This window comes from Toxotes jaculatrix, chromosome 6 (genome assembly GCF_017976425.1).
Source record: "Toxotes jaculatrix isolate fToxJac2 chromosome 6, fToxJac2.pri, whole genome shotgun sequence".
NCBI lineage: Eukaryota > Metazoa > Chordata > Actinopteri > Toxotidae > Toxotes > Toxotes jaculatrix.
In genome coordinates, this window is record NC_054399.1 from 8784371 (window position 1) to 8808098 (window position 23728).

The following is a 23728-nucleotide window of genomic DNA, read 5'->3' on the forward strand; positions in this document are numbered from 1 at the left end:
CTTTCTTACCAACATGCCCAGTCTTGTGCCTTTCTGAGTTCACACCTTATGTATCTGACAGTGACAGCATGTGTAACAAACTGAACTGTTAACCTTGGAGTACTTCTTTCACATCCATCTGTCTCTCTCTGTCCTTGGTTTGTTTCTGCTGGGTCACAGCATAATAAATGCCTTACCAGGGCACAGGGGAATCAACAAAAGGCAAATCCACCATCAGAGTGCATTTGTGATCAAGGATTTTCATGTCAACAACCTGAAGCCCAAACCTAGAAAACTGAATTTAAACCCAGTTAGTGTGAGATTAGGTGTTAACAAGACTCTGGAGCAAATGGTTAATTATAGCACTTCTCTCACCCCTTCTTATATCACAACAGAAACTGGCTGAGGAATTGTCTGTTTTGTGGAAATTACACCATTGTCCCTGTATATCTGAGTCAACCCTCACGTAAAAAAAAACCAAATCTCTGCTGCTATTTGAGTTGTTAAAAGAATGAGAAGTTACATCAATGGGCTATTGTGATCTAGTTATTTTTTTATAGAACCATGATGCTAATGGGGGAAGTAGAGGAAGCTACGTGATCTGTTGGAGTTTTCCTATCTGTGTACAGAAATGGACAAAACCAGGAGCTCTGCGTTATGTTTCAGAGTCTCCTCATTCTCCTCTTTTATTATCTTTGAGAAGAATATCCAGTTGCAAGCAACTCATCTTTAAGCAAAACTGTCACCAAATGTCATCTGCAAATTTTAGTTTAGGTCTCTGGTGGATGGGTTTGGAGATATTTTGGAGTCACACAGTTTAAACAGCCATTGGTGAATTAAGATTACATGATAGTACTTCTATACTGGAAAACATGGCTCAGCAGCTTTTTGTTTTGTGCACCAAATAAAACTAACTTACAAAATTTTTTATCCTTTAATTTTTTAAGAGAATATAAATGCTGAACTGATGCAGACTGTTTGCTCATCATCATTTCCCTCAGCCTAGATTGCAGCACCACTACTGTGGAGAACCCTAAAACCTACAGATGATCTTCAGCAGAGACACGTGACTCTTGTGTGCAAGGTGAGCACAATGTATAAGCCATCAGTTAAAGATGAGGTCACTCATTTGCTTACTTACTTGTCCACAATGGAAAGAAAATATATTTGATGTGTATAAATAAATATTTTCTGAGATACAGAATCTCAGACTGTGCTGATTGCCCTGATTCTGACACTTTTCTGTGTAAATCAGTACATTTTGGGGTCAGCCTGTGTCATGTGGGAAGCTATGCGATTGGCTGGGGCCCCACTCTTTCCCGAGGGCACCTATGTGTAATTAAGTCAGTCTTTTGAACACCAGTGCCAAGTTCTATGGTGATGTTGACCATCTCGCTCTTAATGTCAGCGCTAATCTCATCTCCCATCCAGTCTCCTTCAAAGAGTCAGAGAGCCTGCACCAGCCTGTGGTTTAATATGTTCTGTGAGTCAGACGGATCCCACAGTGCACTGCAAACAGGCAACTATCTGAGCATGACAGGCACTTCCTGTCAGATGACCCTGCCCATGGAGCATTCCTCCTGCTTTTTAACCACGTATAAACACACAAAAATATTATTTTGAGTGTCAGTTCTAAATCACAGTCATAACCTAGAAATTATGATCATTCACAGCATGTGAAATGTTGTGTTTTAATACCACCAAATATACAGACACTGTTATATACCATCATATTGGTTTAAAACAGTGTCTGTTAACACTCAGGGCCATGAAAACAGTCAGTGTAAAGATGTCGAAAGACTCCAGTCTGGACTTTACATGGCCATTAGTCACCCATCCCTCACTAAGTGGCTTCCTGCTGGAGCGGGAATCTGTGACAAAAGCTGATGGTCAACATTAGAGTGTTAGGATGGGACATTAGGATGGTACCAGTTAATTCCAGCACTTTAAAGAGATTTTTGTCTAATCCCAGTGCACATGAGCATTAATGGCTAAAGAAAAAACGAATAATATCAGTCAGTCAATAATGTTACACAGTTGCACAAATAACTGGAGACCACTTTTTCTCTGACTATTGAGTAGCTTTCCTGACATAATGCTGCTGTGGTCAGAGACTAATGCTGAGGGAAGTAAGGCTCTGTGTCTTGCACTCATTACTATGAGCTCCTTTTACTAATCCTGTGACTGCCAATATCACTACCGCTGCATTTATTGTAAGGCTGTCCTGATGAGAATTTATGGTAAATATAATACACACATTAATGCAAAGGACTTGGTTTTCAGCGTGATTTCCACTGAAATCCATTTGTCGTAACATAATTTTTACCCCACCACCTTATCTTCACCCTCTCCTAAGGTGCCCTCTGCTGGCCCCATGCTGCAGGTGAAGGGGGACTGCAACAGTGCAGTTCTCCAGGAGTGGGCGCCTTTTCCCGTGGAAGAGCAACATGAGCAGTATGGTTTCATCACCCAGTAGAGTCTCTACGGTCAGAAGGAGAACAACACAACAAGTAGGTAAACACAAACGGAAACACACATTTGCAGACATGCTTAAATACACAAAGAGATCATTTTAAATCTACTGTGTTGTGGTGCAGATGAAGCTGCACAACCTGGTCTGTCTGGAGTCTGTCAGATCTACATGACAGCTCACATGGTTGCAGGTGAGGGGTGAGTCAGTCCACCTCTGAGGGTCAACAATTTACTCATATGCATGATTACTGATTTGAATAAACATGATTTTTAAATGACATGATGAATGTGGTCTTTGTGAAAGTGTGTTTATAAATGAAAGTGTGTTTGTCACAGGACAGATATTCAGAGAAGACCATCCTGGTTTGTGTCTTTCTACCTTGTGATCATTGTGGTTTTGCTTGTGACATTAATGCACGCAGGCAGTTTAGTTTGCAGCTGCAGGGTGGTCACACAGCACTGATCCAGTGTGTCTTGAGAAAACTACAAGCAGCACAGTGAGGGGCACAAGATGAAGAGAAAGGCTTGAAATCATTTAGTTATGTCTGTTTAGTAGAGTTTCAACTACATTAAGACGCATTTTTAATAAGTCACAGTGAGATGAACGAATAATAAGTGCATGTGGAGTGTGGTAGAGCAGGACAAGCCCTCATGTGACAGAACTGCCACTGTCCCTCTATCTCGTCTGGCCTCCTGTTCTCCAGCCCAGGTTGCACTGGCTGATTAGGAGCTATGCTGTACTTGTGCAGGCTATTTTTTCAGGAAGAATAAATGCAAAAGGGACATGTAAGATGCTTCAGTAAGAGGACCTAAATAATGTTAATGTTTTTACTATTCTGCAGTTAGTTAACAACAGGAGATATACAGTAAACATTTCGTACAAGACAGAATATCTGAATTACAATTGATTTGTTTGAATAAAAACGCATTTTACATGCAGCAAATGGCAGCTGTTAGTTTTCTGTAAATAATATATGCAGTGTATGAGGCCAAATAAGCAGAGTTGCCTCCGCTGCATATGTGTTAGTGTGAGTCTGAAAATGTTGTTGAAATTCTGCACAGTCTTGTGAGTAAAAATATTCTTAATTTATCTTAGGTTAAAATTTTTGTTTCTTCGAAACTAACAAATGGCCTGTATGGTGAAGAAGACTGTTAGAGCACAATATCCTTATGAATAAAATGTCTTAGAAATAATAGTAAATATACTGTATGAGGATGCATGGCTGAAGAAAAGAAGAAAAGCATGTGGGCGTGCTTGATGAACCGTTGTCTTTGTCTCTGCATTGTGGACCATGAGCAAAGCACCTTTGTGTACGATTTATTTTTCCTTTAGCTACAGTTAATGCATGTTGAGTGGATCATGCTGCCTAAACAGCTGCTTATAAAATCTGAAGAAAACACCAGGCCCCTCTTTTTTTTAAAATATCAAGCTTTAAGACATCCAGTCAAGTCTAAACTATCTTTATCTGAACAGACCCTCAAAGACCCAATTCAGGTCATCCAACAGGTTTATAGCTGTCTCATTGGTAAGGAATCTTGTATCTTTGTCTTATTTCCGTGGGTGATGTTGCAGTCGTACCTGTTTTCAGACAAGGCACTATTCTCCTCTTGTCGTGGGTGTATCTGGTTGTTTCTCACAACCAGAAGGGGGCAGAAAAATCTCAGTTTTAAAAGCATTCCTTAAAATCTCCATACCGTTCCCTTTTTGTTTTTAATGAAATATTCTTCTATATGTTACTGATTTTGCTAATCTACAGAAAGTCAAATAAAGCTGCAATACAGAGTGTGTGCATGTAAGATTATCTGCTTAACTCAAGGGTGCTGAACTAATAGACCTGGGGGTAAACACTGTGTTTATGAAGCAAACAGAGTTAAATGTTCACACACACTCCTGACTCTAAAGTGCAGCAAACAGCCAGAAAATGGTGGCCTGGTATTGACTGCTGTTGGGGAAACATCCTGGCTGCCTGGAGCAAATAACACACTGGCTTGGAGTCATGCTGCTGTTAAGTCATGCTAATTTTGCTACGGTCCCAGCAGGGATTATAAAAGTCTCTGCTTTTGATGGGCTGAAGGTTTCGTCCTCTATATATTTTTTTTTCTTGAACACCCTCCCAGTGTTCTCAGTGTGGGTCTACCTCGCAGTGACATGAAGGTGTTGACTGATATGTTTGGACCTTATTTAGAATCTAGTTTGCTCTTTTAGTCCGCTTCAGTATAATTCTCTCTCATGAGAGAGGAGAGTAGGAAATGATGAAGTACTCAACAGCACTGAGCAGCTCAAGTGTTTGCCCTGTGGGGCCTTAATGAGAAATGCATGGTGGGATAAGATCATGCAGGGCTCTCATCTCTGTAAGGGTTTCAGAAATAGGGGCAGAGCTGAGTCTTCAATTAAAGCCACAGCCTTAACAGTACATTTAAAATCCCATGATTGACTAAGTCCAGATCACTTCAGACAGTGAGGTCAGGTGAAATGACATTCTTTGGTTCAGGATATGACTTTTTTCTTCTTTGTCCTTCATTCCTTCCTATTTTTGACCTGACAGTGCAGTTTATGCCTGGCACCTCCTCTTGGTCTGATCTTTACACTGTTTGAGTCCTCTGTACACAACAGACATAAAAAGTTGGTTTTCAAGGCAGGGAGAGAAAATTCAAGTAAACCGCGAAGAGGTTTTCTCTCTTGCTCTTTGCACGCCTGTGCGTAAAAACGTCGAGCCTGGCTATGATCAGATAGCCAGAGAGGAGCCAGAGAGGAGCCAGAGAGGAGCCAGAGAGGAGCCAGAGGAGGAAGTTGGAAGGAGGGACCAATGCAGTGTGGCGTGGTGTGAGCGGAGCAAGAGTTTATACTGGGTTTTCCGGGCGCTTCCAGCTCTGAAATCGGCGGATCTCTTTAGTTCTGGCGCTATACTCAAAGCAGGAATAAGCAGGGACGTAAGACTCCAGTAGTGCTTTGTACCTGCTCAGACATGAGTTTTTAACACGCTGTCGTTTTAAGAAAGTTACACACCTATGCTGTCAATGTCAGCACAGGTAGTGAAGAGGATCCCGGAAGAACTCGTAGTTCAGGTTACCAGCTTGTTTGCATAGACTGTACTTCTATTCCAAAGCGAGCGAGAGCCGATGGACTTGTTTATCTTATTCAAGAAGTAGTTATTTTCTGTTATAGCTGTCGATTTCAAAGTAAATGAACGGAAAGAAGATGAAGGAGATGAGGAAGAAGAAGCTGTACGTGGTGATGGACGTGCTGTGCGTTTTAGTTGGTAAGTTATGGACACTAAGTTCAAAACTGTTCGTCAGCATTATCTGCCTTTTTTCTAGGAATTGCTCTTCGCTTTTGTCAGCACAAACTCCAAGATCATATCTTCCCTATCCGGCATTTTCTTGCCAGTAGCTGGTGTGTTTGTGTGTTTTGACAGCAGCTTAGGAATTCGTTTAATAATGGGAGCTCTGCATTGTTTGTTTATTTGCATGTCTAAAATGACGCGAAAGCATGTTTCTAATCAGGCGTTAGATCCTCAGGAGAAGACAGAAGCAATTTTTTTTATCCCAATCTATTTTCAAAAGGCAAATTAAGCTACTGGCTTTCCATGCATGAGTCCAGCACTAAACGAGCAGCCTGTCACCCCGTTTGCTTATGCAGATCCCAACTGGAATATTGTCCAGGCTGAAATGTGACATGAAGTTGCACCGCAGCAAAACACAAGGAGGAAATATAATTCTCATTCTCTTCCCAGGCTTACTGCATGCTCCAGCCCACTCACCAAAAACTCTTGCTGGACTTTACAGAGTCTCAGGAAGCTGAATGTTTGTTTATGGAAATTTGATATGCATGTGTGAGCACCGCTTATTTCTCTCTCTCTTTTTTTCTTCAGTATTTTGTCTGCCAGAAATCCTCTCAAGAATGTACAGACTTCCCACATACAGTGCATTTTTCAAGATATTATTTCCACTTGTGTGCCACAGACGATTGTTTTTGCATGTAACTTCAGTTAGGAATCATTTTCAAAGAATAATATTCCTTTTTTTCTTTTTCATTGCTGCAGTAAATAGAGCACATCACAATTATATTAGTTTTTGTCTCCTTCTCTCTCTAGGCAATGAATGAATAATAAGATGTCAAAAAGAATGAGTCATATCAGTGACACATATTGTGATTGTAGTTATCAACATCAGTCCTTCTATTGTCTTTTTCCATTAATCTATAATGAATGGAACTGCTTAGGAAATTATGTACAGAGGACCACAGATGTCATGAAAATGGTTATAAAGTATTTCATAAACTGATATCTAATTGGACAATAAAATGGGAATTAATAAAAATATAATAAAATATCTATCAATGAAATGCTCAAATTAAAAAAGAGTTTATAAAAACTAGAAAATGAAATAATCATGAATACATAATTTAACATAGATTAATAATGCTTAAATAGAGCTTGAAAAATATTTCAAGATCAGAATGCAATAATTCACATGGCACCTGCAGTCCTCCATAAAGATAATGATAAGCTTCTGATAATAACATTTATGTCACAAAAACCTACAATTGTGAGAACTCCTCACCACTGCCCTCAGAAGAAGCTGTTTTCAGATGCACCCTCAGTGATAATATGTGCATGTGGAATGTACCACTGTGGTGGGACATCGGTTTGCTGTGTTAATGCCACAGGCCCGTGACAGACATATGTTGCATAATGGTGTGGTGTTTGGCAGTGTGTTCATCCGTGATTGTGTTGGTGATAGTGGTGAAGCGGTGGAGGGAGGATGGAGATGGGCACGACGGCTCATGCACGTGCAGATCTGGTCTGCTGTGTGGTTTTCAGCCCCCCCTCCTGGCTTTTCAGAGAGCTTAGGGGTATTTTTCCATGTGTGGGAAGATCTACAGACTGCTGAACTTGATAAGCCTCACCATTTTGTTGTTACAAGTCTGGGATTAACGTCTGGGTTGGGTTTGGTTGGCCATGTCTGGATGGCTGCATCCCTCCGTGTTGCCTCTCCCTTCCCCTTTGCCACCCACGTCACCCACCCAAATAATCGTCACGTCAACCCCAAGCTTATGTGAGGTTGCCCCAGCCATGTAATAACAACATGGCAGAGCTTGTAATTATGCTGACCATTAGTCTATATGGAAACAGATTTTAGACTTGGGTTTTGTCTGCACATTGAGACTATTTACATTTCATATATTAAACCAAAAAATTTGCATTTGAATCTTCTCACATTGAATGTTATCCATTCTGATTAACAGCTGCTACTATCATCTGTCATCTTATTATCTTTACTCTTTCACCTTCTTTTTATTAAGAAACCTCAAAGGTCAAATAAAAACAGGAGATATAATCACAGCATGATTTATTTGGCACGCTTTGTGTCACTCACACCCTGCCCTGCCCGGTTCAAACCAACAACTGTTGGTGTCAGTTGAATGAATGCGCCTCCCTCTATTTTTTTTTTTTAAATAATGTTCAACACAGTCATTGGATCCCTTAACAGAGAAATCTGATGCAAAATGGCTGCCTAGCGCCAAGAGTGGTTTGCTGATTCTTTAGACACAAGATCTGTTGTACTATTGGTCTTATTTATAGCTAAGAAGCCTGTCTAATCTATCATGAGGGACATTTGAACTGTATGTGCTGTTCAAAATATCTGCTTCGGTCATGAGTCTGTTGTCCATTGTAAGCTTTTCGTCTCCCTCTTTCTTCTCCATTCTTTCTTTGGTGTATCCCTCCCTCCCACTCTCCTCCTCTGTCTGTGTAAATCTACACTCAGTACAAATAGATGGTGGGTGTTGGCTCAGAGCACAGAGAGGAAAGACCAGGGTTAACCTCTCCCTGTCTGCAGCTTGTGTTCTCAGGTGCAGTACCGCAGGTATATGCAGTTTAAGGGTCAGAGGAGGAGCAACAGCTCACATTGCTGCATGACTGTGGTGCTGCTGTAGTTGATATGAATGGCAGTGAGCTATGATGATGAGTAATGAGCTAGTTACTCCTGTAGTGTGTGACTGAATGGCCACGGGGCAAGGCATTGGTGCACCATATGTTCACGCACGAACTTTTTGTTTTTCTGTGTACATGCTCTTTGTTGTGCTCTAAAGTACATTGTGACAAACCACATATGGGCGAGTGTCTATTGCATGCAGAGCGAGCACTTAAAGTTCCCATCATGTAAGTTTCTTTTTTATTTGCAGAGACACTTCAACTGTACTAGAAAGTTATGTGTCCTTGGATATAATATCTAAAACTTGCAGACACAGCTTTGTGTTTGTGTGTCAGTTTACTCCTCCACCTGACACCTCATGAAAAAGTCAGTAGAGTCTCCTCTAAAGCTTGATTATCAAATCGTTCTCAGTTTTTTATTTTGTCGTTGATTGATTCATTACCTGATAAAATAGAGCTTGCTCCCAAAGCCCTGCTGTAGTAAGACTGCCAAAGAGTTATTGCGCATTTCCTCGCATTATTTTCATCCAATTAGACTGTGATTACATTGTTAGTATCCCTGTGTTCTGTTCTTTGACCTTGCTGAATGTCGGTTAGAGTTTGTTGGTGAAGTTGTGCTGCAGCGTCTCCAGGGAGCTTGGTTTCTCATGCCTTGGGAAGACTGATTGTCCTGAGTTTTCTGAGAAAGGCAGTGAGGGCACTTGATGGGAATTGTTTCCCTCAGGAGAGCTGTGTCATGGAAACTTAAGCCCTTTTAACAAACAGACACGTCCCTCTGAGAAATATAAGCCTAGTTTTTTTGTTGTTGTTCTTGATCTAATTTTAATCACACAAGGATTTCTGGTCAACATGTAAAGTCTTTTATCAGTCACACTTTAAGGTGGATGAGGATCTTTTGTCTTGGATGTTTTTTCCTTTAAATCATTACCACAGGAGTTTTCAGACATTAAAGCCACATTCCACAAATGTCAGCCCAGTACACGGTTGATTTCAAAAGCTTCAGTGGTGAGCTGGGAAAGATTTGTGGAATTTGCCAGAACTGTTCCACACAATTGTGAAATCAGTACATCTGTGCCTCTGATATGTATAATTGTAAATATTGTTGTTTTCAAGAAATTATTGTTGAGAAAATTGAAATTGAAGTTCTGTCACCTTACATTTTGTGTGGTTTTATGTGAAGTTTCCCTGAATTGCTTTGCAACACAAAATAGGTATCACCTCCTGTTCTCACAGCACAAATGTCGCTTTCCAGGTCCTTTAAAGGCAGATGTTTAAAATGCTGGAGAAATACCTTCTAACATGTTTTATTCTTTCCAGCCAAGTTAGAGAGAAACATATGCATAGAGAGAGAAGCTTGAGTGAGTCAGGAGGAGCAAGAAGCACAGTTCGCTTTTTGACAGGGACCAGGATTTTGGAAAATGTGATAATGATTTGGACAAACACTGTCACTAACAATATCACTGGTGTGAGACAAAAGCTAAACATAGTCCCATTTGTATACAGTAATTATACCTCATGAAATATTTGGCACTGATATGCAGATGTTTCTAAGTGAAAACACACAGCATCACATTTAGGGAATTTTCAGAGAAGCTCCCCACCAGTCAGGAGAGTTGTACGCTTTAACTTCTCCCACAGACCTTTTATGGTTTAGGTTTAAACCTGTGTGGCCTACTTCTTTGATCCCCTCCAAACCCAGACTCTTTGATTGCCAACCCAGATTTAGCCTCCCTCCCACCATTCGTCCAACCTCGCCTGCCACTCTGTCTCCTTCTGCACTGCTTGGATCTAAGTATGCGTAAATGATGGACGGAGTGAAGCAGCGGGATTAAAAATAAAGAATGGGCAGCAGCAGCAGCAGCAGCAGCAGCAGCAGCAGCAGCAGGATTTGGTGTGACTGGTGAAGTTGGGCGTTCCTCGTGAATTAGAATTCCAGAGGCCAGCGCCGGCAGAGGTTGTAGGCTCAGCACATACCTTCCACGTTAGTCAGTCCAGCTTGGGGTGATAGTCAGAAGGAGGGAGTGTTTAATTGTTTTGTTACCACAGACCTATATATAAAGTCTGTAACATCACCTATGTTGGTAGGCATTATGCAGCTTTGGTGACATAGGCTTCTCGCTCATTTCAGCAAATCATGTTTTGAAATGTAGGGAGGAAACAAAAGAGACAGAGGAAAGAGAGGAAAGAGAAAAAAAATTGGAAACACTGACGGCAGCTAAAAAAAAGGCTTCTACTGTGCTCGTCTACAGTGGGAGGAGATGAGAGTTGGAAACAGAGTTAGAGATGGAGAATTGAGAGTGACACAGGGGTAAAAAATAAAGAGGCAAGGAATGGTGTTAATGCTAGAGGATACACGAGCTATTGACACAAGGAAAAGATGGATGGGAAAGGGGAGAGAAACACAGAAGTGAAAGAAGAAACTCGCTGAGTGACCTTCATGATTGAAAGATGAGAAATGAGAGTGGAAGAAATTAGATGGAGGAGTGTTCTGGCAAATGTTCCAGCCGTGACCCTGAGGGAAAGTTTTATACCAAGAAGGGCAGCCCAGGGGCATGAGAACACCCCTCTCACACTACACACACAGACTTTACGTGCCTTGAAAATGTGCATAATGAAAACCCAGACTGTATTTTCTTCAAATGGAGGAGAATAATTGTTCACCCATGTGGTTCTGCAGGTGCAGCAGGTTATGTCAGAGAAACCGGGGCAAGTAGGTGTGAGGTACTCTGAAACTATTGGAGCAACTTTCAAATGATTGTGGCAGTTTAAGTCAAGGTGTCAACCTTTCTGTAGTGGAAAAATGGACTAGGACAGGCAAATGCAGATTTGAGGGAGGGAAAGAAATAAGAGAAAAGGTCACAAAAACTGAGATACAAAAACAACTAAACAGGGGCAGAGAGGAGATGTGACAAGCCTCGAATCTCAATCCCAGAGTGCGATTGTGGTCCACATGGTCCTGTGTAATTGCACATTTGCCAGCTAAATAAAGCACCATCCCATTGAGGCCACTATATTTACAACAGAGGGAGAAGTGTGTGGGAGGACGCTGCAATCAAGAGAATGACAGGCAGGAAGATGGAGCTGCAGAGAGAAGAATGAATGACTTTAAATAAGAGAGAAAAAAACAGAATGGAGGATGTGAATCAGCGGTGGTGGAGGGAATGATGGAAAGGGTACAAAACTCTTCTTACACTGGCATCTTTGTTTGTCAGCAGGGTTTCAATTAATGCTAAAATCTTCCCTCATGCTCTTCTGACAGTTTCATTCTTCAGACCCTCTTTGACTCGCTGTCATTGTCAATTACTCTCTCTCTCTCAATTACGCTCTCTCTTGCACTAATACCCATTTCTTTGGGGGAGACACCAGGGTGCCGCTGTGAATGGATTCTAATTTGCAGCCAGGTAAATGACAAGCCTTAAACTTCCCGAAATGGAACCAAAGCCTCTAAAATGGTCTGCCATAATCTGAGACAGGAAAGCTCCAGTTCTGCATCCTGCTACTTCAAACAGGCTCCCATTTTGGGCTCAGGCAGGAGATTTCTTACTGGCTGTTGGAGATTAGCTTCCTGGCTACATTCCAAACTGGCAGCATTTACCGTCCCTCCATACATAGCCGCAGGTGGAAGAAGGTTCTCCTGTTTTCCTAAATAAGCACCTCAGCCTTTCCTTCAGGTATATGTTCTTCTGGACATTCTTGATAGAAAAATCCATCGTAGATGTCTGAGTTTAGCTCAAGTCAGAGACGCTCTGTCTTTAAGCACAGGCAGCTCTGGAACAGTCTGTCAGTTTGGGTTGTGGGATTGTCTTGTGGTATTCTAGAGACCTATTTTGTCTGCAGTTGGATCTATTTTTGCCTTTAAGCAGTATGTATATGTTTGTTGGTTTTCCAAGAGAGTGGCTAGTTTTTTTTTTTCTTGCAGGTATAATCCACAGGGACAGTGATCATAAGACACACACGCGCGCACGCACACGCACACACACACACCTCAGGATGTACCAATTTGTTCTGCCCATGACGGCAGTCCACACTCTCTACATCATTTCATTTGAGCGCTTTTATTTTCATCCAAACTTTTAATTTATGAAGTTAAAGTCAGATGTCAGCTGAATTAGTCCTTCATTTATGAATGCAGAAATGAAAAATTCATACATTTTTACAAGCCAGTGGAGGGTTATTTAAGGCCAGGTGCCCTGACTTCACTCAGCCCATGAACTGTGTGGCAAAATGGTAAAACACATTTTTTTTGGTAGAGAGGTTTTAGTGAGCACACACAAAAAAAAAACTATAAAAACCTTTAGCATATGGTGAAACGGATGAATACATATGATACTTGAGAATTTAATGTTGATGACGGACGTGCAAAAAGCTATTTACCCGTTCGTGTGCCTGCTAAGTGGAAGAAGGTATACTTCACTAGCTGCTGGCACTTCTTTCTCTTTGAAGCTTTTCACTTAATTTTTCTGCTGCTTCACTGTGATTAATGGCCCCGCTCTGGCAAGTGTTAAAAGCTTCATAAAACAGTTTGAAGTTACAATACCATATGACTCCAATATAGAAATAATTATGTCCTTCTGCTGGTTTAAAGTGACATTTGCCATGCTGTATTAAATAAACAAACAGTCCCCTGGACTTTGTCCAGACCAATCTTACGCAAACCTTTAAAACCTGCTGTTATTTATTTATAATATGTGTTAGTATACAATCAAACAACTCTTCCCTTTAGTTTATTTGCAGTTCCAATGTGTTTTTAATGTTGTGCTAAATCCAAACATTCCATGATGCATAAAAAGTTGGTATTTCCTGATGTAATTGGAAATAGATTTAATGCGTCCATGTCCTCCTGTCTCCCTCAGCAGTCATGACAGCAAACCATGGATTCAACCCTCAAACCCCAAAGAAGGACAAAGTTTCTTGTCATGTCTAGCAGTACAAACACCCTGATGCTAAAATGCTTTCAAATAATGTTAGAGAGATATTCAGTCCTTTAGAGAATATATCAGAACCTTGAAGTATTTGTCACAATTCTAACTCCTGCAATGAATCAGTATCATTGTGTTTTATTTGAGTCCAGACAGGAGGAGAAGGGAAGGTAAACCAGCAGCAGTAGTTTCTTGACATTCTGCTCCATTCTTGACAGCTGGAAGCAGGATGCAGGATACAGATGCAGAAGCTGCCACCCAAAAGCCACATCAGTAAATCCATATCAGGGGTGCTGCGCCGAGACGCCTGAGACAGGATGTTAGTTAAACACAAGAGACCTTATTATTGTCCTGTGGTTTTCTGAAACAGGATTTTGGTGGCGCTATGTGGAGTAAGATTTTATACTCCTGGATCATCATGTCCTGACGTGGCTGGTAGATGTGAAAACAGGCATCTAGTGGGCATCTGGTTGTTGGTCAGGAAGCTGCAAAGAGGAGACAGGTGTCATGCAGCTGCTTTTGCTCATAAACAGACGGGGGTGTAGAAAGAAGGAGGGGGAATATTTGACGTTGCCTATAGGTCCTAAAATTTGTTAAAAATGTATAGCTGCCAAATGTGTCGGCTAAAGCAACAGTTTGACGTTTTGGGAAGTATGCATATCTTATATATATACGCTTATATACGCCTATATATATATATACTCTTTTTGTCTTTATGTCTGCATTCTAATATATATAAAGCTATACAGTTAGCTTAGCATAAAGACTGAAAATGGGGGTAAACAGCTAGCCTGGCTTTGTCCAAATGTCCTTTTCTTGTATGGATCAAACAAGATATAAAGAGTTAATTTTTGATCTTTCCCATTTATTCCTAATGACTCATTTAAAGCTGCAAAAGAGAACTTTGCTTGTTGACAGTTCCAAACAGCATCAAAGGGTAACAATTTTGCTAAAGGCACATGCGAGGCGAAGGCTGAATGCTGGTGAGTAACATATTTCTGAGTCTGAACAGTGTTTGTTAGCTGATGTTTACAGGACATTTTGCATTTCACCCTCCAGCTTTGTTTTCTACATAGTGGACACGTGTTGAAACCTTCCAGCAGCCCACATTTCACCTGATAAGACCAGTGGAGTTTGGTTGTCATTTTTCCCTTTTTAAAATTTTGCAAGAAGATTAGAGCTTTTCGTGTATGAATACCATGTTGAAATCACTTGGCATCGTTATTTGTGGTTTTCCCTTCCTTGTTTGTCTAGTCTCAACCTTGATCCTCCAAGGTCAGGTTACCAGGAGTCCATGTGCGATGGTGTTTACCGTATAAAACGTTATTGTTCGTTCTCCTCTAAACACAAAGCTTCTGTTTTGCAGCTGCACTTCCTCACTGAGGCAATAAGACTCTTTATCTCTATAGTGTCTGTAAGGAATGTGTGCAGTTGGCATTTCACAAAACAATGTCTGTACTCATCTCATGTAAATTTGGATATACAGTGTCAGACAAGAGCAAGACTCAGACACTGCATGGCTTTGTAAGGGTGTGATAGTGTGTTGTTCATTGTGTATTCCAGTATTTATTAGGCGAGTGTCTTGGCTTCATTTGTTAATTAGTGGTTCATTACAAACATTCTAGACTTGAAAATACTTTCTTTGAAGGACGGGTTCTCTGTTTTTGTGTCACACATAAAAGCACTGTCAACAGTTAAAGCGTTAACTTGTCATACAACTCCCATCATGACTATCTGAACAATCTGCTCTGTCCAAGTGTTTCATACCTCTTGTATTTTGGTAAATAATGCTGTAAACCTTTGTCAGTTGCAGGCTGTTGTTCCACATCCATCGTGAAAGGTCTCTTGCTGGAGTTAAACCCGGTGTTACAATGTGTTCACCTCAGCTGAATCCTGATCCACCTTCCAGTTGTATATTTTCCTTTAGTCTCAGTGTTCAGTATGTGGACTCTTGGTCTCTCATGAGTCAGTCTCGTTGGATGTCCTCCTGGAATTGTGTCAGCTACAGACATTTTTTGAAAGAATGGGAGGGGTGCACTGCTCATTTACACAGAAATGTAATACTATTGGTGAGTGCAGTGCTTTTCCAACTACTGTTTTTCTTGCATTTAATATGCGTCTGTATGGCATTTCCATAGTGTCCCTGAGACTGTCTGTCGGCCTACTATGCATGGTGGTGGTGGATGTCAGGGTGGAGAATGCATTCCTCATAATTATTTTCACCAGTTCCCCAGTTCAACCGTTGATTATTTACTAATCTAATTTGTAATAAATATAAATATCCTCCAGAGCAGGGGCAGGAAAGTTAAAAGAGTTTGTTTTACAGCAATTCCAGTGGAAAAGAAGAATCAAAGTAACTTCTCAAACCTCCCCAGCAACACAGTCCGCTTCTCTGCTTTCTGTTCAAAACCAATAAGTGGTAAATGACTTCAAAGAGGAAGAGCAAGAGAGCATCAGCAAAATGCATTCATTAGCCTGTGTTTATAACCTAGCACTGAACATTTGTCTAGTTTTTTTTTTTCATTAGTTTTAGTGGGAGTGTATGTATGAGTGAGAGAGAGAGAGAAAAAGAGAGAAAGAGAGTGAGTGATTGCATATTTTTGGGGTTGATGTTTCCGAACATCTCAAGGACATCATTCGTGCTCTCAGGAGCCTTAAGCAGCAATATTTGGTCTTATTTTTACACACAGCCACATCATTCTAAAGAGGTGGAGTTGTGTGTGTTGTGTCTGCAATAATTTGTGTTCAGTCTTGTGTTTGTACACTCTCGTGTCAGCTGGGTATGTGTGTGATGTGTGACTTTACATATGCCCGCATGCCTGCGTATATAAATACTATTTTCTGCTGTTTATTTTTGTAATTCCTTGCTGCGCATTTCTACCCTGACATTTAACTACCAAATGTTTTCTTTCTCCTTGTGGCTTGTTTCATCATTGTGATTTTAGACCTTGAGGTCCAGAGAGAGAGAGAAAACAATTTAACTATCCTTAGAGAAACATTTTCACTTCCCAGCTTAATGTGATGTAATGTCTGAAAACATGTAGAAAAAGAGACAAATATGTTATTCCAAACATTTTTTTCCATGTTCATTGACTTGTATCAACCTAGTTTCTGGTCTCTGCAATGACCAAGCTTCACATAACCACTGTTTCTCCAAATATGGTGAATATTCACTTAGCTTTATATCATACTATTATTCATCTGCTTTGTTTTCATTACAGCGGCATTGCCCTTCATCATTATGACTATCGTATTCAAGCCATATCAAAGGGGTGTTTACTGTGACGACGAGAGCATCAAGTACCCCCTAAAACCAGACACCATCACCCATGGCATGCTGGCAGCCGTCACCATATCCTGCACTGTCATCATTGTGAGTTTCACTGAGAGCATCAGTCTCCTTTCTTTTATCACAGGGAGTTTTAGTCCTTCTGACCTCAGTAAAGCCAAAATCATGGAATGTTTATAGGATTTCAAGCATTTAACTCTATGCTGTGGTATTTGCTCTGATGCAAAAAAATCGAAAAGATTGCACCCAAGTCTGGAAAAAAAAACCCTGTCATTGTTCTCCTTCTTCCCTCAGATCTCTTCTGGAGAGGCTTATCTGGTTTACAGCAAGAGGATTTACTCTAATTCAGATTTCAACCAGTATGTGGCTGCACTCTACAAGGTAGTGGGCACCTTCTTATTTGGAGCAGCTGTCAGCCAGTCACTGACAGACCTTGCCAAGTTCACTATCGGCCGCCCGAGACCTAACTTCTTGGCTGTGTGTGGCCCCAAGATCTGCAAGGGATACATGCAGATGATCAACTGCACAGGCAAACCAGAGGACGTCACAGAGTCTAGGTAAGAGGAGAAGAACTGGGTGTTATACTTGGAAGATTGTGCTCAGAGCAGAAAAGATGAAATTGATGATTAATTAGGACCTCTAATTATCACACACCAGAAAAGAGAAAGTGAGACATTGTTTGATATTGTCTGGGGATTCAAATTCACCTAACACATTTTACATTACAGTGACACAAATGAGATTCCATAGTATAAAATATAATACAGTAACATTTGAGTCTTTGTCTTTTCTAGATTGTCCTTCTACTCTGGTCACTCCTCTTTTGGAATGTACTGCATGCTCTTCCTTGCAGTAAGTACAGCGCATGAGCTTCAATTCATTACTCAGTGCCCTAAAACGCAATGGAAATATCAATGGAAATATCTCCATACAAATATCTCACTGTGACTCAGGCATAACAATCCCAAGATGGGCTCATCTGAGAACAGGCTTATGTATTTGGATCTGTGCTCAGGGGCTAATTGTTGAGAAGATGAAAAGACTCACTGAGCCAGTTTGTGCCTGTGGACACAAAAAGGACAAGGCAAGAGTTCAGAGGAAGAATGTGGATAGTGAAAGAAATGATCTGGAGGCTTCTGCTGCCTTTTTCCCAGCAATGATGAAGGCAAAGCACGTGCTGTGTTCTGTCTTCCAGGTCTGTCCAGTTCATTACCCTTGGCCTCATCCTTTTCTGTTAAAATCCTGTTTCAAGAGGCCGAGCAAAGCAACATTGTTCAGTTCAAAGACAATTAAATTTCAAAGAGCAAGCAGAATATCTCCAGCTTGTGTCAAATTCTGTCAGTGGTTCAGTCTGCAGTCTGTGTTTGGCTAGGCAAACACTGCAAACAAATAGAGCTAAGCTGTGATATCCAGCCTGAGTCCTGTGTTGCTGAAAAAGTGTCCGGTAGCGTTCAGTGCAGAGTGTGGCAGGGGGACTGTAGTGTGATGCCAAGTTTTGCACCTCCAACAGTAACCTAGCAGAAGCCCAGTGAAGTCTGTACTGTTGCCAGGTTCATAATTTTTTGGCATCAGCTGCTTTCCAGTAAAAAAGGGGGTTTCAGTCCATAGTCGACATAAATTAGCCTCCTACTCAACACTTTTTTACAGTTAAATCCAATTAGAGGCTTATCAGCCACTGTTTCTGCATTACAGAGACACACGCTCAGGCTCTGAATATATAGACTTTTTTTAGACTTTTTTATCATTGGTGTTTGGAGATATCATTTACCCTGAAACCAAATAGTACACCAGACTTTCTGTTTAAGCAGATATGGAGATTAAACTGCAGCATTACTTCACTGTTTTGTCAGTATGTACAGATATATAATATTATGTCACTACAAATGGATGCTGATCTCTCTCTTTTCTTCCTTTTTCCCATCATCCCCAAACCAACCACTACCCCCTGCTCTTCTTCCACTCTATTCCCCACTCCAGCTATATGTGCAGGCGAGGCTCGTGGCTAAGTGGGCCAGACTCCTCCGGCCCACCATCCAGTTCTTCCTGGTGGCCTTCGCGGTATACGTGGGTTACACCCGAGTCTCTGATTACAAGCACCACTGGAGCGACGTGCTGGTGGGGCTGCTGCAGGGAGCGCTTGTTGCTGTACTCAATGTGGGTCTCCAAGGCAACTTCATTCAAGGAAAACACAGCAATATTTAATAATTTTCTACATGATACTTCCATGTTGTAGGACAGTCAGAACTTCCCCCAGAATGATGTGCAGAAACTTCATTGATCTGGTATCAAATCCTGAGCTGCTCTAAACACTTAATAGTCCATTTGTGGCAATTTACACTTTTTAAATACAGAAAAATGGAACGGCTTTTATCTAAAACACTGACTCACGCTCATATATAGAGCCTTTAAAAAAATTTATGACATTTCATTTTCTGTGAAACATTTCCAGCTTTATACCTGTTGACATCTTAGCTTTGAGTCTTACTCCTGTGGTTTCAGGCTTTAGGAAAACCAAACATGGGCGGCACTGTCCAGATCACGAGAATGACGTTTAATGGAAATCTCACCGTTAACGATACTCCCTTCAAAGCAGAACAGCTGCTGATGAATCCGTATTTCAGCCTTATTTCATTTTCACAGTCAAAATTTGTATGAACAGGAAGTGTGAGGGGAGTGAAGTGTGACACATCAGCAGAGTGCGACTTGATACAAACCCGCACACACTTAAGCTGGCAGGTTCTCAGGCAATAAGTCCATTCTCCTCACTTCATGCAGCTGGGCTTCTTTATTGTTTGGCCACTTCCCTGTTTTGATTGAACCACTGTCAGCACCGCCTTGTGGAAATTCTGGAGTTGGTAGAGTGTGTGTTTGTGCATGTGTGTGTGTCCACATATGATTAATTGGGAAGTGAGCCCACGCCTTTGGCCTTCACAGCGCTGTGCGCAATTAGAGACCCTCCTGGGCATAGTGTTTTATGGCCTACAGGGGTTGTGCCTGCTCTCTGTGTGTTCCTCTCAGATGTGCATGAGTGTGTACGTGTTAGTGTGTCACTTAACAGCTGTGCACAGACCTGTCCAGACATATGTAATCACAGTTTCCAGCACTGCCCTTACCTCCACTGTATCCCTCACATGCTGACACTCCAATCTATGTGGGAAAAAATATCCTTTAAGTGACTAACACTTACCTCTCCTTTCCTCTCCTCTCCTCTGCAGGTGCGCTTTGTGTCAGACTTCTTTAAGAAGCGTCCTCCACGTTGCACTAGGCAAGACGCGGCTGATAGCGAAGAGCCAGAGAGAAAACCCAGCCTGCAGATTGCAGACTCCGAGCACACCAACCATTACAACTACCACCACAGTCCAGGACCTGTGTGATAGGGGGCTGACGCTGGGGAACAAAGGCTGCAGCCTGCAGGCCCCAAACCTGTGTGATAGGGTCCAACCCAGGGGCTTCACCCTTGATTATGCAGTGGACAGTGTTTAGTTTAGGGAATAACCTTGATCACCTGCAGCCTTGACTCTGTAGGCTGTTCACTGCAGACTCCAGAAGGTAAGTAAGAAGTTCGTTGAGTATGAAATGTTAAATTTTGGAGTCTGCAAGCAGCCCTTTGAATTTATGAAAGAAGTGAAGTTAGGGATCTGGTCTGTAGCTTGTAGCCTCCAAGCCCCCAGCTCCTTCCCCACATGTCAACCACTCACACCCTGCCTGCTCCCCAACCACTGGACTGACTGAAGGGGCTGCGTCCCATTGCCAGGTCTCTGAGCCCCCTCTCAAAGATGCCATAATGACCTCCTTTTCTCCTGTAAGAGAGAGAGGAGCACTTTATTTTTAAGACGTTGTTGATGTTGAAGTGTATTTGCTCAAAGCTGCAATAAGCGCAAAACTCCTAACTACAGCAGCCAAATTATGATATACCGTTAAGTGCTTAAGTGCTTGTGGCTAATGTGTTAGCAAACAAGTAACACAGCAGAAGCAGAGAAGCATGTGCATGCCCACTTTTCTGGCCATCTGATGAATGTAAGTCTGATAGTTACTTTGTGTTAATGCCTGTCTTAGCCCACCAACTGGCTCTCTTTGGTTTGGTAAAACTTTCACTTACTTTACCAGCCACTCGTTGAATTAAGCAGGATGTAGTGTTTCTAAGGCTGTGTTTGCAGAGAACTGCTGACCACAGTTTTATATGATGTGCCAGTAAGAGCGGTTGGATTTCCGTGAACCAAAACAACAATCTGGATGAGCCTGAAAAATGCAGTGCTTTGGGATGGAAAGATCTGGGTATTGATTCACAGTGGGACTGGAAGTAGTGGCAACTCCTTTTACATTAACGTCAAATATGTTGCTTAATGAAGCTTTAATGTGTTTTGTATTTTTTTAATTTCCGTATGCAGAGAAGTTCATTTATAGTGCACCTTAAGCTGGTTTCATACCATTAAACTGTTACAAATCATAACAAATTGTTTAAAATTTGAAATCAGTTCACAATAGATGAGCTAATTTTCTCCATATATCAAGGCTCACAGACTAAAAAGCTGCTTTGAAGGGAGATGCATTCATACTTAACCAACATGCAGAACCGTAAACAACATACAGAGATAAATACTTTGAGCTGAAACATCCCTACTAGCTGCCCTAACTGCCACACAAACAGGTCTGGGAATCTACTATGAGAAACAATAAGATGTTTTGAATGTGACTATACAGGTTTTCCGTTCCTGGTGACTCACTATTTAGATCAAGTCTGATTCGCTAGTACCAGAATTTTCAACTCACAGCAGTTATTCTGTCCTTTAGTTACTGCCATGTTGTATCTCTGCCCAATTGTTTCTGGACGAGTGTCTGGCTTATCTGTGGCGTATAGGACATAACAGTCCTTCAGGGCAGACTATGACTAGAATGGGTCAGATTCACCCTTAACAGAGAGAGATGCTTTTCTAAAATGTATAGTTTGTGATTGATTCATGTTTCCCCTGTGTTAAATGGACTGCAGAGGTAGAGACCATTGATGCAGATAATGTTAAGTTCTGTTGGACTTTATGCATAGTACCACTACTATAATGCCAATCAAATGTTAAGAAATTTGGCCTCTATTTTGTTTCTGTTTTTTTCCCTTTGTTTTAATTTGTTTTTGTGTTATTATGTTTTCCTTTCTCAAATAATAGTAATCAAAGAAGGATGCGACAACCATTTTGAAAATGGTGTTTAATTTATTTTAAATATAAGAAGTTCTTTATTAACTCTGATAAGTTTGGAATTGCCAGCGCTGTTAAAGTTTTTGTGCAATCACCCCTGCTTGCCACTATGAGCCACAAATACTGTACTATGTACTATCTACTTATGCTATGAGACATGTTTCATGCTCTGTGAAGGATGTGTATAAATACGCTTGTACGTTTCTTTTTTTTTTCACTTTGGTAAGTTTTAATTTCACCTGTACAGTGTACTTTGGCCAATGCCTTCACAGACTGGTGCCTATTGGAGCTGCCTCACAAACGGATCCAATTCCAGGTCCAAACATAAGCCAGATTCCTTGGCAGAGCTTTTAAAGGGATGTTGTAATGATAAAGTGTTACAAACCCAGCTATGTTTTTGAAGCAAGTAACACAGCTCCATTCCCACTTCAAAGAATCGTCTATGTTCCTTTTCCCTTTCCTGTGTTGATAGATGGGGTTAATTTGTGAATAAGGTCTCCTGTACAGTTCTTGTACTGCATGCAGACCCCTGGGGGACAGACAGCAGATCAGACAGAGCTCAGATTTGATAGGGGGAGGGACAGGAAGACAGAGAGAATCTCACCTGGTAGTGATTTGGAGGCCCTGAAGCTGAGCTTGGTCAAGGGAGAGGCGGGGTGCTTTAGGAGTGGATGTGTGGGGTATCCCATGGTGAACCTTGGTCCCTGGGGACCTTCTACACATTTAAAACACAGATTTACAACAACAAAACAGCTGGAACTGGTTGCGGCGAAGTGCCATACAAGCCCACTCCCCTGCTCCCTACATCTAAATCATCTGTGCGTTACAGCAGCCAGACTAATAGCCCAAAATGAGGATGAGGATGTAGAAACGTCATAGTATTTGATCTCCCTCCAGTTTTGTGGAAACCAAGGCTCTCAGCTGGTAATGTGGCTCCATGTGTTTTTATGCTTTACTGGATTAGTGCTTTAGAATGGGCACTGGTTGGCCAATCTTTTTATGTGTTATGTTTTATGTTTATACGACAACTTGTAGATATGGTTCATGTCGTTTTTGTTTATACACTATAGTATCTAAGTCTCTAAAACAGAGAATTTTAAATAAATATATAATCTGCATTCAATTATAATGTTTTATTTACATTTAATGTCACTGATTTTATGATGCAATTATGCTGGGCTTTCTAAACTGCTGATATAAATATTTGAAGCACAATACATTTAATGTCTTCTGGCACTTGATGGTGGTGATGGGTAACACATGTCGTGCAGAAAGGAACTTTTCCCCTTTTGAGGCCACAGATGATGAAATGATTGAAAAGAAATGACATTAACTACATTATTGCAGCATCACGATTTCAAAATGTTCTCAACAGTGTTCACTGTAATCTTAATTGGAAGCAATTTGTCATTGGAATGATGCAAAATGAAAATTCTTCAGCTCAGGTCACGAGGTCAACACACAAATTAAGTTTTGTAACAAGGCCACTCAGTACTCTTTATATGGAAATGGTGAATCCACCCCGATGGCATGTAGCAGCTGGTCAGAAACCCGATAGCAGTTCAGTTTGCTGACTTGATGATGGTCAGGTAAAGCATGGTATCCCATATAAAAAGGAAATCCTTTACTCAGGTTTATCCCATTTGAATTAGGGGAGGTGGTGTTGTTGTATGGCAATGGATGGATTCAGGAGGGGTTAATCAAGACTCCGCTGCTGCTTCAGTGTGTCCATGATGGAGAATGGAATGCTCCACAAAAATAAACACATATATTTATAACAAAATAAACACTGGACCCGCTGGGACATTTGTGGGAGTTTTGTTGGAAGCAGTATTGAAAACCACTGTCATCCCTCATTTGAAACAATATTACTCACTCGCGTGTTGTGAAAGTTGTGCGTACGTAGGGCTATATTTTACTGTGGTGTCAAAACAACTGGGAATG

At 41.2% G+C, this 23728-nt stretch overlaps 1 protein-coding gene across 1 annotated transcript; it reads left to right on the forward strand.

Annotated features, from left to right (window-relative positions):
* Nucleotides 1-5045: 5045 nt before the first annotated feature.
* plpp2b (phospholipid phosphatase 2b) lies at nucleotides 5046-22902 on the forward strand. Its single transcript, XM_041040493.1, has 6 exons — nucleotides 5046-5711; nucleotides 16528-16679; nucleotides 16890-17152; nucleotides 17390-17447; nucleotides 18573-18749; nucleotides 19811-22902. The coding sequence occupies exons 1-6, from the start codon at nucleotides 5636-5638 to the stop codon at nucleotides 19967-19969; spliced, it is 885 nt and encodes a 294-aa protein (XP_040896427.1). The 5' UTR covers nucleotides 5046-5635; the 3' UTR covers nucleotides 19970-22902.
* Nucleotides 22903-23728: the final 826 nt, after the last annotated feature.